The 15,952-nt window shown below is 38.0% G+C and overlaps 2 protein-coding genes across 2 annotated transcripts in view; both read right to left on the bottom strand.

Annotated features, from left to right (window-relative positions):
• Nucleotides 1-15,952, bottom strand: part of VAMP7 (vesicle associated membrane protein 7) — a 1,102,798-nt gene that overhangs the window by 770,606 nt on the left and 316,240 nt on the right. The gene's annotated exons all lie outside the window — the stretch shown is intronic.
• Nucleotides 1-15,952, bottom strand: part of MORC4 (MORC family CW-type zinc finger 4) — a 102,113-nt gene that overhangs the window by 83,068 nt on the left and 3,093 nt on the right. Inside the window, exon 3 of the mRNA XM_049766723.1 lies at nucleotides 12,487-12,619. Coding sequence (XP_049622680.1) covers nucleotides 12,487-12,619 — 133 coding nt within the window. The remainder of the gene's footprint in view (nucleotides 1-12,486; nucleotides 12,620-15,952) is intronic.

Genomic DNA, 15,952 nt, shown 5'->3' with positions numbered 1-15,952 from the left:
ACCCGGCTGTGCTTCTTCTGAGGAAACTGAGCACCTGAAGGGAGCCCTGTCCTACCCTTCTCTGTCTTTCCTGAACTCTGGAAGCTCTCCTCAGAGCCCTGGGAAGCGAACCCCAAAGAAACTACATTTGGAAGCTACCCAGCGAGCCAGGGAGTAAGAAATGGCTGGATGTGGGGGTTTCCAGGCAGAGTGCTGATTGCTCTACCTGCAGAGTCTCCACCCGGCTGTGCTTCTTCTGAGGAAACTGAGCACCTGAAGGGAGCCCTGTCCTACTCTTCTCTGTCTTTCCTGAACTCTGGAAGCTCTCCTCAGAGCCCTGGGAAGTGAACCCCAAAGAAACTACATTCGGAAGCTACCCAGCGAGCCAGTGAGTGAGTAAGAAATGGCTGGATGTGGGGGTTTCCAGGCATAGTGCTGATTGCTCTACTTGCAGAGTCTCCACCTGGCTGTGCTTCTTCTGAGGAAACTGAGCACCTGAAGGGAGCCCTGTCCTACCCTTCTCTGTCTTTCCTGAACTCTGGAAGCTCTCCTCAGAGCCCTGGGAAGCGAACCCCAAAGAAACTACATTTGGAAGCTACCCAGCGAGCCAGAAACTGAGCACCTGAAGGGAGCCCTGTACTACTCTTCTCTGTCTTTCCTGAACTCTGGAAGCTCTCCTCAGAGCCCTGGGAAGCAAACCCCAAAGAAACTACATTTGGAAGCTACCCAGCGAGCCAGTGACTCTCCTCAGAGTCCTGGGAAGTGAACCCCAAAAATACAGCATTCTGAATCTGCCCAGCGAGCGAGTGAAAACTACGCCTGACCAGTGGGGCCCGACTGTGAAAAACTGTGAGTGCTGCCTGTGTGTGTCTCTCTGCTATCCTGTTGCGTGAACCTCCTGAGAGTGGGCTGAAAAGAGGCTCCAAAAGGCACTTAGCTCCACTTCGCTACACAGCCGTGCGCTCTTTCTAAAAAAAGAACACCATCACAAGAAGAAAAAAAACCACACTAAGAACTGTGCTGGATCACAGAAGCAAGAATTTCTCTCCAGACTGTCTACTCTGCTGCGTGCTCGGGCCTAAGATTTGATCCTGTGTGAGGCTTCATCCACGGAGGACTCCCCTACCTTGGAGGCAAGTCGGCCCATCCAGAAAGGGCGGAGCCAGAGAAGTGTGTTGCCTGCATCATATAACCAATGAATACCATCACAACACGTAGAAAAACCCACAATACAAGTGTGACAATGGGGAAACAACGCAGGCCAGCATCAGACATAGAGAATGAAGAAGACAATTCTGAGGACCAGTTAACGACCAACCAACTAATCAATCTCTCAGATAAAGACTTTAGACTAGCAATATGGAATATGCTCAAAGAACTCAAAGAAACCATGAATAGAGTAGAACAGAACACTAATAAGAATCAAGAAAATATGAAGACAGAAATCACAAAACTCCAAACTGAAATAACATGTCAACTAACAGGCCTGAGAAAGTCAGTAAATGAAGTGAATGACAAAATGGATAAGCTCTGGGACAGGGTATCAGAAGCTGAGAATAGACTTGGTGCTGTGGAAGATGAGATACATAACAATTCCATACAGCAGGAGAGATTGGAAAAAAAATTTAAGCAAATGAGCAGACAATGGAAAAATTAGTCAAAGAATGGGAACAGATGAAAATAGAGGTCTATGATAAGATCAACAGAAACAACTTAAGAATCATTGGAGTCCCAGAGACCCAGGAAGAAAATTCCCAGGAAGAATCAATGGTCAAGAACATAATTAAAGAGAAACTTCCAGAGCTAAAGATAATAGGTGATCAAATCCTGCATGCTCGAAGAGTACCAACAAAAAGAGACCCCAGAAAAAACACCCCAAGACACATCCTAGTCACAATGACAAATCCCACAGATAGAGACAGAATTCTGAAAACAGCAAGATCAAAAGGGGAAATTACATTCAAGCAAGCATCCTTGAGATTTACAGCAGACCTGTCACCAGAACCACTCAATGCCAGAAAGCAGTGGTGGGATATTGTGACAAGACTGAATGAAATGAATGCTTCACCTAGAATACTGTACCCAGCAAAACTCACTTTCCGGTTTGACGGAAGAATACATGTTTTCACAGACAAAAAACAGCTCAGAAACTTTACAGACTCAAAACCAGTCTTAAGAGAAAAACTGAAAGACCTAATTTAAAACAAGACTAACCAAAACACACACCAAATTTCGATATAAAGATGGCATTAAATCCCAGGACAATTCTTTCTCTCAACGTCAATGGACTAAATGCACCAGTTAAGAGACACAGAGTGGCTAAATGGATCAAAAAACTCAATCCAACCTTCTGCTGCCTACAAGAAATGCACCTGAATAGTCAGAACAAACATAGACTCAAAATAAAAGGCTGGAGAAAAGTTATCCAAGCAAACAACACCCATAAAAAAGCTGGAGTGGCCATACTAATATCAGATAATGCAAACTTTATACTCAGGAAGGTTGTAAGGGACAAAGATGGACATTTTATATTAATCAAGGGGTATGTAGAGCAGGAAGAAATAACTCTCCTAAACATATATGCACCAAATGAGGGGCCAGCAAAATATTTAAAACAACTGTTGACAAATCTGAAAAACAATATCAATAACAACACAATAATTGTGGGGGACCTCAACACTGCTTTGTCAACACTGGATAGGTCAACCAGACTGAAACCCATCAAGAATATACTAGACCTGAGAATAGAAATGGAAGAAAGAGGCCTAGTGGATATATATAGGACACTCCATCCCCAGAAACCTGGATACACATTCTTCTCCAATGTACATGGGACATTCTCCAGGATAGACTACATGCTGGCACATAAAACATACCTCCATAATATCAAAAGGATAGAAATTTTGCAGACTACCTTCACTGACCACAAGGCTCTGAAATTATTTGTGAATTCCAAAGGGACTCAGAAGAAAAACTTTAACACCTGGAAGTTAAACAGCCTCATACTCAATAACCAGTGGGTCCGAGATGAAATAAAAAAGGAAATCAAAAGGTTCCTGGAAACAAATGACAATAAAGACACAAATTATCAGAACTTATGGGACACAGCAAAAGCAGTACTGAGAGGAAAATTTATAGCTTTGCAAGCACACATCAGGAAGGAAGAAGGAGCTTACCTGAGTAGCTTAATGACACAGCTAATAGAACTAGAAAGTACTCAACAAAAGGACCCAAAAATAGGAAGACAGAAGGAAATAACAAAGCTGAGAGCAGAAATCAACGAAGTGGAAACCCAAAAAACAATCCGAAAGATCAATGAAAGCAGAAGTTGGTTCTTCGAAAAAATAAACAAGATTGATAGACCACTGGCAAACCTAACAAAGAAAGGGAGAGAGAGAAACTTGATAACTGTATTAGGAATGAAAAAGGAGAGATCACTACTGATATGACAGAGATTCAAAGGGTAATCAGAAACTACTTTGAAAAACTCTATGCCACTAAAAATGAGAACCTGGAAGAAATGGATAAATTCTTGAACTCTTATAATCTTCCACGGTTGAAGGAAGAGGATGTAGCATATCTAAACACCCCCATCACCATTGATGAAATAAAAATGTTAATCAAAAGTCTGCCCCAACACAAAAGCCCAGGCCCAGATGGATTCACTAATGAATTCTTTCAAACTTTCCAAGAGGAACTATTACCAATCCTGGCAAGACTCTTTCATGAAATTGAACAAAAGGAAACACTCCCAAACAGCTTTTATGAAGCCAACATCACCCTAATACCTAAACCAGACAGAGATGCTACGAAAAAAGAAAATTACAGACCAATATCGCTGATGAATGCAGATGCAAAGATCCTCAACAAAATCCTGGCAAATAGGATTCAATACCTCATTAAGAAGATCATCCACTACGATCAAGTAGGTTTCATCCCAGGAATGCAAGGATGGTTTAACATCCGTAAGTCTATCAACATAATACACAACATCAACAACAAGAAAAATAAAAACCACATGATTATATCAATAGATGCAGAGAAAGCATTTGACAAGGTCCAACACCCATTCTTAATCAAAACTCTCAGCAAGATGGGAATGGAAGGAACCTTTCTCAATATAGTTAAGGCCATCTACCACAAGCCAGTGGCAAATATTATCCTCAATGGAGAAAAACTAAAAGCCTTTTCTCTAAATTCTGGCACAAGACAAGGTGTCCTCTCTCACCACTCCTATTCAACATAGCACTGGAAGTACTTGCTATAGCGATTAGGCAAGAAAAAGATATCAAGGTAATCCAGATAGGAAAGGAAGAAGTCAAGCTCTCACTGTTTGCAGATGACATGATGCTCTACTTAGAAAACCCTAAAGACTCTACCAAAAAGCTTCTAGAAACAATAGACTCATATAGCAAGGTGGCAGGCTACAAAATTAACACACAAAAATCAATGGCCTTTCTATACACCAATAGTAATAAGGAAGAAATGGACATTAAGAAAACAACCCCATTCACAATAGTGCCACACAAACTCAAATATCTTGGAATAAACCTGACTAAAAATGTGAAGGACCTATACAAAGAAAACAATAAAAGTCTGCTCCAAGAAATAAGAGAGGACACACGGAAATGGAAACACATACCCTGCTCATGGATTGGCAGGATTAACATCATCAAAATGGCAATATTCCCCAAGGCGTTATACAGATTCAACGCTATCCCTCTAAAGATACCTATGACATTCTTCAAAGAAGTGGATCAGGCACTTTTGAAATTTGTTTGGAACAATAAACACCCTATAATAGCTAAAGCAATCATTGGGAAAAAGAATATGGGAGGAATTACTTTCCCCAACTTTAAACTTTACTACAAAGCAATAGTTATCAAAACAGCATGGTATTGGAATAAGGACAGACCCTCAGATCAGTGGAATAGGCTTGAATACTCAGAAAATGTTCCCCAAACATACAATCACCTAATTTTTCATAAAGGAGCAGGAAATCCTAAATGGAGCAAGGAAAGCCTCTTCAACAAGTGGTGTTGGCACAACTGGGTAGCCACTTGCAAAAAATTGAACTTAGACCCCCAGCTAACATCATGTACGAAGGTAAAATCCAAATGGATTAAAGACCTCGATATCAGACCCCAAACCATAAGATATATAGAACAACACATAGGCAAAACTCTCCAGGATATTGAGACTACAGGCATCTTCAAGGAGGAAACTGCACTCTCCAAGCAAGTGAAAACAGAGATTAACAGATGGGAATATATTAAGTTGAAAAGCTTTTGCACCTCAAAGGAAATAGTGCCCAGGATACAAGAGCCACCCACTGAGTGGGAGAATCTATTCACCCAATACCCATCAGACAAGGGGCTAATCTCCAAAATATACAAGGCACTGACAGAAATTTACAAGAAAGAAACATCTAATCCCATCAAAAAATGGGGAGAAGAAATGAACAGACACTTTGACAAAGAAGAAATACAAATGGCCAAAAGACACATGAAGAAATGCTCCACATCACTAATCATCAGGGAGATGCAAATCAAAACAACAATGAGATACCACCTCACACCACAGAGAATGGCACACATCACAAAGAATGAGAACAAACAGTGCTGGCGGGGATGTGGAGAGAAAGGAACCCTTATCCACTGCTGGTGGGAATGCTGTCTAGTTCAACCTTTATGGAAAGCAATATGGAGATTCCTCCAAAAACTGGAAATCGAGCTCCCATACGACCCAGCTATACCACTCCTAGGAATATACCCTAAGAACACAAAAATACAATACAAAAATCCCTTCCTTACACCTATATTCATTGCAGCACTATTTACCATAGCAAGACTCTGGAAACAACCAAGATGCCCTTCAACAGACGAATGGCTAAAGAAACTGTGGTACATATACACAATGGAATATTATGCAGCTGTCAGGAGAGATGAAGTCATGAAATTTTCCTATACATGGATGTACACAGAATCTATTATGCTGAGTGAAATAAGTCAGAGAGAGAGAGAGAAAAACGCAGAATGGTCTCACTCATCTATGGGTTTTAAGAAAAATGAAAGACATTCTTGCAATAATAAATTTCAGACACAAAAGAGAAAAGAGCTGGAAGTTCCCGCTCACCTCAGGAAGCTCACCACAAAGAGTGATGAGTTTAGTTAGAGAAATAACTACATTTTGAACTGTCCTAATATTGAGAATGTATGAGGGAAATGTAGAGCCTGCTTAGAGTACAGGCGGGGGTTGGGTGGGGAGGAGGGAGATTTGGGACTTGGGTGATGGGAATGTTGCACTGGTGATGGGTGGTGTTCCTTTTATGACTGAAACCCAAACACAATCATGTATGTAATCAAGGTGTTTAAATAAAAAATAAATAAATACATAATATTAAAAAAAAGAATTATTCCAGGGCCATAATCAGAATAGTAACAGAGGAGTTAGGGGCCAGAGTGGTGGCGCAACGGTAAGGCGTTATCCTTGTACACAGTTGACCTAGGACGGACGGCGGTTTGATCCCCTGGCATCCATATGGTACCCCCAAGCCAGTAGCAAATTTTGAGCACATAGCCAGGAGTAACCCCTGAGCGTCACCGAGTGTGTCCCAAAAGAAAAGAAAAGAAAAAAGAAAAGAAAAGAAATAGAGCGGTTAGTGTGTAGTTCATTGATTGTCTTACATTTCTAAGTCCCTGGGTTCAAAACCTGGGACAAACAAATGGGAAAAAGTGTTGGGTATAGACAGAATGAAGAACAGAGGGTGAAAGAAATAGCTCAAAGGCTGGTGCATGTGTTGCAATTGGTTAGGTCTGGGTTAGATCTCTGGCACCACGAGGACCCTAAGCACTGCAGTGAATTTCTCCCTCCCTGCCCCAGTTAATACTTTTTTCAAGTGTTGGATTTTGTTGCTGTTTATCCCATATTTCTCCCTTTTTTCTATGTGCCTTTTAATTCTCATATATCCTTTCATTCAACTTAAATTCCTGTTTTAGGCATTCTAACAGCAAATTACAAAATGGTTGCCAGATTCCTCTCAAATAAATACCACAAGCACACCTTGGAGATACGGCACACTCAATTCCAGACCACCATAATTGAGTTAATATCAATAATAGACACGTATTTTTGATTTCTCAGTATACCTAAAAGTTATTCTGTAGTTAAGTGTGCAATAGTAGTAAGATTAAAAGTCAATGTACCTTAATTTAAAAACATTTCATTGTTGGGGCTGGAGCAAACAGGGCACTTGCCTCGCAAGTAGCTGACCTGGGTTTAATCTCCCACACCCCACATGATGATCTTAGTCTTAGCAGGAGTGATCTCTGAGCACAGCCAGATATGCCCCTCCACAAAAAAAACAAAATAAATTAAAAATTTGTTAAAACTGTTAACCATCATCTCAGCCTTCAGTGACTCATAACATTTTTACTTGCGGAGAAGGAAAATAGTAATGTCAAAGATCAATGTTCACAGATCAACATAACAGGCATAATAATAATAACAATAATAAAAGCTTGAAATACTGTAAGATTACCCACATGTGACAGACATGAAGTGAAAATACTGTTAGAAAAATGATACTGCCTGACTTAACTTGCTTGTCTGAAACCCTTAATTTGCAAAATATGTGAAGCACAATGAAACCCAATAAAATGAAATATGCCATACTTAATATAAAACTCTCACAATAACAGAATTGTAAGAATAAATCTAATACAGTTTGTTATAGCTCAATAATTTTCTACTGCGATGTTTTGGTTTAGATGCATACTATCTCACTAATAGAGCTTTTTTCTGTTCATCAGATTAGGCAACAGTGTTCATACATATTGGAGCCTAAGTACCTGTTATTTGGATGCAAAATAGGAAAGTAGGATCTTGCTCTCTAATGGAGAATCAAGAGAAGGAAATTTAACTTTTTGTTTGTTTTAGGGCCACATCTGGCAATGATCAATCCTGTATGGCTTAGGGACATATGGGGTGCCATGGGTTGAACCTGTGTTGGCTACATGCAAGACAAGAAGTCTACTATCTGTACTATCACTTTATCCCCAGAGAGAAAAATTCAAAATGGGCTCTTATCAATGAAACCTTAGCAAATAAATGGACATACAATGGCAGGCACTGCTGTTTCTTGTTGTATTGGTGATGTAACATGTGTAATAAAAGGATGGCCATTCAACTGCTGAACACGTGCTACTCTCTTACTATTCTTTTTAGAACAGACTTCCTAGAAAATGTATTTCCTAGAAGAGGGAGCAAAAATCTTTAGTGACTCTGTTGCTGTTCTAATATGTGACCTTGAAAAGTTGTTTTCCACTTTGCTGAAAAACAGGATTAAATACAGAGTTTATTGGTTCATACACTATCCACAGAAGCTAATAATGGACATTAAAGGAATTTGATGATATGCTTTTCCTTTTAATGTGATTTTCATTGGATTCTAAATTTTTGGCAGGAAGTGTGGCTATCATATTACAATTTTATTCGTCTGAAAATAAGAAGAATAGCATTAAGAAGTGGAAAATGTGACAAAATTAAACAAATGTTATAAGCTAAACAAAATTCTTGTAGGAATCATAATTTAAAAGTATTACCTCTGTAACTTTTTAAAAGACAAATTAATGTTCCAAAACTAAAATTAGAAAAATTAATATACATAACAGATCATCCTTTTAAATAAATGGGAAACTCCTAATTGAAGATACAATCAAGGCTGAAGATGCACACAAAAATAAACTCCAGAGGTCAGAGACATAGTACAACAGGCAGTACATTTGTCTTACACAAAGCTGACCCAGCTTCAATAACCAGAACTTCATATAGTGCCCCAAACACCATAAAGATTGATTCCTGAGTGCATAGCTGGGATTTACCCCTAATTATCATGGGTTTGGGGTTCAATACCCCAAAATACGGTATATATACTATATATGTATATAGATATAGATGTGTGTATAAAAACACAATACAGAATTCATTAAACATTTTAAAGTATCATATCATAGCCAGTGATAAACCCAGAAAAAAGAAAAATGACAATGCACCTAAAGTAGAAATTCTTATTCTATTTTTGAAAAGGGAAAGTAGAGGGAACTTGTGTATCTTTTTAAGCTAGTGGCCACACTTAGCTTTTCAATGGGGAAGCAAAGCTAATTCTGGCAATGCTTGACTTGGTAGTTCAATATATATATTTATGTACCTATATTTATGGGATTTGGGGGAAGGTGTTGCTTTGGGACCACACCTGGCCGAGCTCAGGATCTACTTCTAGCTCTGTGCTTGAGGAATAGTTATTCCTGGAAATGCTCAGGAACCACTAATTACTTCAGATTGAACCTAGGCTTCCTGCATCCTACATGCAAGGAATGTGCTTAACTTATTGAGCCATCCCTCTGGCACTGTATTTATGAATCTTTTAAAATGAAACTTATATGCATACATTTATTAAACAGGGACAATAATGTAGTTCATGGTAGAATGCATGATTTGCAAGCATGAGGCCCTGAGGTCAATCTCTTGCAATACAAAATAAAAACAAAAACCACATTGACTCATAGCTTCTCTCTCTTTAGTACCCAAAAATAGGGCCAGAATGATAGTGAGCAGATTATTTACCTTTTAAGGTAAACCTAAGTTCAAATCCTGGCATCCCATATGGAAGCCTCAGCCAGCCAGGAGTAATTCCTGAGTTCAGAGTCAAGAGTAACCAATGAACACTTCTGGGTATGGCCTCAAAACAAACAAAAAAACTAGTAAGTAAAAATAGAAAGGGGCATAGAGAGGAATAAAAGGAGGAAGTGATGGGAAGAAAGGGCAAGTGGGAAGAAGAGAGGAAAGAAAGAAAAAAAGAAAAACTAAAACATTAAACAACAATATTCTCTGAAATTAAATTTAAATACAACAAACCATTGTTGAGATCAAATTAATGGGAACATACTAAGTATTAAAATACAAACATGGTAATGCTAAATGAAGTTTCTATAACTTTTACTATTTCGTTCTTTGGGGAAAGAACATTTTGAATGAATGAAACATGCCATTTTTTAGGTACAATGTACCTTTGATTCTGTAGGCTGAGTTAGATCCCTGTTATATACAGTCATAGATACAGTTCTTTTCCTTAACAGAACTTACCCCTAAGTTAGGTATTTACATGTATTACTTAAGGTTTTTACTACTTAAGGTTTTTTGTGGGGGTTATTTGGTGGGACACACCCACCAATGCTCAAGGCTTATTTGTGGCTCTGTACTCAGGTGTTGCATATTTTAATTATTTGATTCTACACTCAGGAATTACTCCTGGTGGTGCTCAGGAGATCACATAGGATGCAACTGATTGAACTCAGCTTGATATGTGCAAGGCAAATACCGTACCCATTCTGGCCTCTTAGGTAATTTTTTAAATCTCACAAACCAACAGCCCCTTGAAAGTAAGAATCACATCTGTCTGGTTCAACACTGTATCTAGTGACTTTCACATAGTAAAATTTGTAAACCAGTAAAAATGTGTTGAATTGATCGAAAATCAAAACTGTTACACTTGCACTTAAAGTAGAGAAACTAATAGGCACACCCCCCTAATTAACAATAGTGAAAACCAGTGTTAAAAAGAAAAGAGAGAGTGGGGGAGAGAGAAGAAATTTGCCTGCCCTAGAAGAAGGCAAGGGTGGAGATTGAGGTGGGAGGGAAACAGGAGACATCTTCGATGGAAAGAGTGCACTAGTGAAAGATGTGGTATGACTGAAACCCAACAATGAACAATTTTGTAACCAGTGCTTAAATAAGGCAAATAAAAGTATTGTCACACTTGTTTGGAAACCCTCTTCTGCCTTCCTGCTTATAACTATCAATTTCCCAGATGTGTTTCACAGATGCAGTTTCAGAAAAAAGTGGAAGGTAGTAAGATTTGCTGGGCTCACTATTTGATATCCTGCCAGGAGTGCTTTCTAAGCGCAGAGCCAAGAGTGACCAAGTGACCCCTGAGCACTGCCTGGTGTGGCCCAATCCCCCCAAATAGTAAATAAATAAATAATTTATTTCTTAATAAAAGAAATTGAGGGGGTTGGTTAACAGGGTTTTATAACAGGGGTAAAGGCACATACCTAACTCAAACTCATAAAGATATGCAACCAAAACGGATTTGATCCCCAAGCACCACAAGTTTGGCCTATCACAAACATTTCTAGATACAGTGCTAGAGGCCCCCTGCATACCACTGAGGTGACCTTGGTGGTTCCCAGCAGCATAGAACCTGCACAATTCTACATAGTTGGGTCCAAGCACTGAACCACTAGCTGAGAATCACCAGGACAGTCCAGGAGGCCTCCTGAGCACCTCTTGGAAAGGCCCCAAAATTGAAGAGAATCAATGTAAATGGAAACCCAATAACTAATAAACTAAAATATAAATATATCAATTTAAGTTAAATGTAAATATGTTGGTTCCATCACATCTAAAATTGTATTTTTCTTATTATAAGATACTAATGTAAGAGATAAAGTGATGCCATAAATTAAAAGATAGAGTCAGCTGCATATTTTCATCGGCATATTGGTGACATTCTTGTCTCACTTCTAAGAAGCTTTCCTCAAATATTCTTCTCATTATGAGGGACTGAGACACGCGGTCTGCAGATTGCTAAGTGGAAAAAAAGAACAAAATTTAAAAAAAATGGTTATGCTCAAATTAAGTTTTTCTTTGATGGATCAAAGGGATTTCCCTACCCAAAGGATTTTAGGATTAGAATATCTTCAAAGGAAAAAGCAACAAAATAAAAGCTTTCCATTGTACTAGTTTAGAACCCTTTACCTCCTCTATTGCAACCCTCTATTGTTACTCATGCTTCACACATTAGCCAAGGAAGCCACATGTACAGTACTCAACTTCATCTGTAGAAAGAGAAGGAAGGAGCTGAGGAACCACTTTATACCTTTATAAATTATGTGTTTATTAATTATATTCTACTCTATTTTAGATGTCAGGCTGAATACCTCTTGACCTTCTGGATCAGATTTTGTTCCTTTGGTAGGCATACCTCACTACACCCTGTAATTTAAAAAATATACATATCAATTTTTTGTGATTACTACTTTCTTTGAATTTACAGCTAGACCAAAAGTTATATGAGAACAAAAACAATGTGTTTCGTGATCACTGCTGTGGCGTAACAGACATTCCATTTAGATATGCTGAATGAATAAAAGTGCATAAAATTAAAGAGAATTATTAAGGCTAATAAAGTGTTATTAAGCTTGGGGCTGGAGAAACAGCACAGTGGTAGGGCATTTGCCTTGCATGCAGCACCCCCGGGAGGGGCCCAGTTCGATTTCCAGCATCCCATATGGCCCCCCAGCCTGCCAGGGGCGATTTCTGAGTGCAGAAACCAGAAGTGACCCCTGAGAGCTGCTGGGTATGGCCCAAATGCCAACCAATCAATACATAAATAAAGTTTAAAAAAAGAGTTAATAAACTCAAGAAATAGAATGAAGATATCTTTACCTGAGCATTCGATGCAGTTTAAAAGGTGTCATCCCGCATCCATCATCAGTAAAGGTCAAACAGAATTTATTCTTGAATTCCTCAACATCTATAAAGACTGTCCTGGCAGATACATCTGGATCTACAGCATTATCTGCAAAAGGTAGAAATCTGAGATGTCAAGTCTCTTTTACTAATAGTCTATTCCAGTCAGAGTCCCATAGACATGAAAACTGTCTATTCTTTTTTTAGGCATGTTCCAGAAGTTGAACAAGAGACCTTAATGGCAATACATTCACTAGGCTACAGGAAATTAAATAGGATGTCTACTAAGGTAAGGAAGATAAATTATTTCTATAAGGACTGATATGCAATCTATACTTCTCCCTTCAAACGTCAGGCTCTTTGGAAATTATAAAACATCCTATAAACTAAAGGCTAATTCTCAAAAACTAGAATTGTCATCTTATAACCTCTTGTCTTCTAACCACTTTATTGTCCTTGAACACATAAAGAAGGATGAGAGGCAAGCCTTAAATTTTGATATAAAGTTGCATATTACTTACATTAGAGCTCATTTATGAACACCTTAGTTTCTAATTATATGTATCACCTTTTCTGTTATAGCTTACAGAAGATCACCATCCTGTTGATAGACTAAGAACCAGTAAGAATTACAAGTCCAAATTTAAAAAAAGTAAGCAATTAAATAAACTCCAGATATTCCATTTTTGTTTTTTCCCAAAACAACTAATTTGAAGATAGTTTAATGTACCCCCATGCCTATTGTGTCAAAGCTGATGATTAGATCAAAAGTGATGGAGTATTTACATACACAGGACTACTGTTAAGGTTAAAAAAAAACAATGAAATCTTATAAATTGCTACAAAATATATGGACCTAGATAATATTATGTTAATAAATACATCAAAGATAAACACTAAATTGTTTCATTTGTATTATCAAGTAATTTACATACAAAGCAGGCTTATAAACAAAATATAAACCTTTAAGATTTTAAAAACGAATTAATTGTTACTGGAAGGAAAGGAGGATAGGTTGATCTAAATAGGTATAAAGGCAACAAACATACAAAGAATGGTAGAATTGGACTTATTTTTGAAAATCTATTGCCTTTTATTCCTTTACTTTAAAATTTTAGGTTCCATGATTTACATTACAATTCATAAGGGTTCATTACACAACTTTCTAACACCACAATCTCCACCAATCTATGAACTTTCATTCACCACTGTCTCAGTAACCACAACCCACCCACCACTGTGACCGTACTTAATAAACTCTGTTCTTAAGAACTGGACTTTTAACAGTGAACAAAGCATATATACAGGATACGTGATTTTTAATTATGTGCATCTGGAACTTATATAATGCTATAATAAGCACTATTACCTATTAAAATGATTATTTGACACCTATAAACATATCAAAAGATACCATAAAGAGAATGCGATATCAACCTATAAAGTAGGAGAAAATATTTTCAAATAACATACCTGATATATTATTCTTATATATGTGATATATTCTATATAATAACCGGAATGTATGTAGAACTTTAGTTCATTAAAAACAGAAAACACCTTGTTAATTAAAATAAGCAAAGCACTTGAACCATATTTCTCCAAAGGAAATATATAAATGTTCAATAAGCACATGAAAAAATATTCAACATAATTTATTACTAGGGAAAAGGCAAATCAAAAGCACAATGAGTAATCACTTCACATCCTTAGTTAAAAAGTTTTAAAAAAAACCTAATTATTCCTTTCCTAGATCCCAAGAATGCTTAGATAGGAGGATTCTAATTAGCTACTAAGCATATCCATTCATTTAGACACCCATATAGATAGAGAACCAAGAATTAAAAGAGGCAAAAATAATGATTCCTCCTGAGTTAGATTTTCAATAGAACCATAGTCTAACATGTGTACTCTTTTCATACTCAATTGGGGGGGCTGCTTGCTAGATTATACCTTAGTCCCCCTAAACCTGCCAAGTGTGACCACTGAACACAAAGTCAGCAGTAAGCCCTGAGCTCCACCAAGTGTGTCCCCTCCAAAAACTAACAACAACAAAACAGACCTTCTGCATGCAAAGCAGGATCTCATGCCATTGAACTCTCTGGTCTACTAGGTGCTTTTTATAGGTACACATTCAAGAATATCAACTCAATCACTTAAGAGTTACATGGTAGTTTCCAGGAGCAGCTAGCTCTTTTATCTCCTTGGATAGGATTTGGTAGAGTACAGGAGGGAGGGGGCATGTAGAGGCTTTGGGGCAGCTCACGTAGCAGGGTTGGCCACAGCTTTGCACTTACTTATAGTTTTAAATGTCCTTCCACTTGGGCTCAAGCAATGAAATAATATAATAAAGTCAGTCTCAACAAAATAAGTGCATAGTAAGACCCTAATCTAGTACCTAGCTGGATTTAGATCTTCCTCTTGTTGCTGTACCTTCTAAACAATTATTAGTAGAGGCTAGGGAATCTGTATTCTCCCATATTTCAGGCCACATAGTATAAGAACCAGTAGTACTGTGGGAGAACCTTACATGTTTCCTCTTTCACATCACATATGCAATAACTATATTATCAGATGCAGAGATTTCTTTATCTTCTAACCTGGCCCACACAATCCCATGTGTTATCAGATCCTAGGGAGTCTTCTTTCCTAACCCGAATCACACTTATTAGGGGATCCCTTTATCCATCTCTCCCTCCCCCAAAACTTAGGGATCAGCATGAGAATAATAGATTCCAGGGTATCTAGCTTTTCATCTGATAATATGCCTAATCATTTGCCTTTCCCAAAAGCTTTGGATCTGAAGTCTCAAGAACAGAACCTCGTTGAGAAAGAAAAACGGTTTCAGACCAGTCAAGAGAGACTGATGGCAAGTGGGAAATGGTTCTGACAAAGCGTTTTACAAGCCTCCTATCTTTTCACTTTTCTCAGAGTGCAAGGTGACAATGGCCAAGCTCTTGCCGTAGAAATATCATGTATCAAAAATTATATTTGGATATATGTTTATATGAATATATATGTTAATATTTGTATATAAAATTAGGGCCATTCTTTCTGACACAAGCCAATTGATTATTCTTTCTGTACTCCCTATATGCATAGTGTCAGCACTCAACAGTTCAAAATCAAAAATCATTTTTAATCCCTTCCTGCTCCTTTTGTTCAATACAATGCCAGGTGTTTTTTATCACCTCCTGCTTTTCCCACTCCCATTACCACTATCTTATAGAATTTATTCCTATCATCTGGAATGCTACAATAACCTCCTAACTAGAATTTTAAAGTCACATCTCTTGTTCCTCTATTCTATTCAATGAACTGAAGATTAGCTTTCCTGAAGTTACATAGCTCTAATCATGATAATGTCTCTCCCCCCCCAAAGAAATTTTTGAACTGAAATGTCAAATCCGGGAGCTTTCTAATTATATCCTAGTCTCAGTCT

Source organism: Suncus etruscus, chromosome X (assembly GCF_024139225.1).
Source record: "Suncus etruscus isolate mSunEtr1 chromosome X, mSunEtr1.pri.cur, whole genome shotgun sequence".
Lineage (NCBI taxonomy): Eukaryota > Metazoa > Chordata > Mammalia > Eulipotyphla > Soricidae > Suncus > Suncus etruscus.
This window is presented reverse-complemented; position numbering and strand designations above follow the sequence as displayed.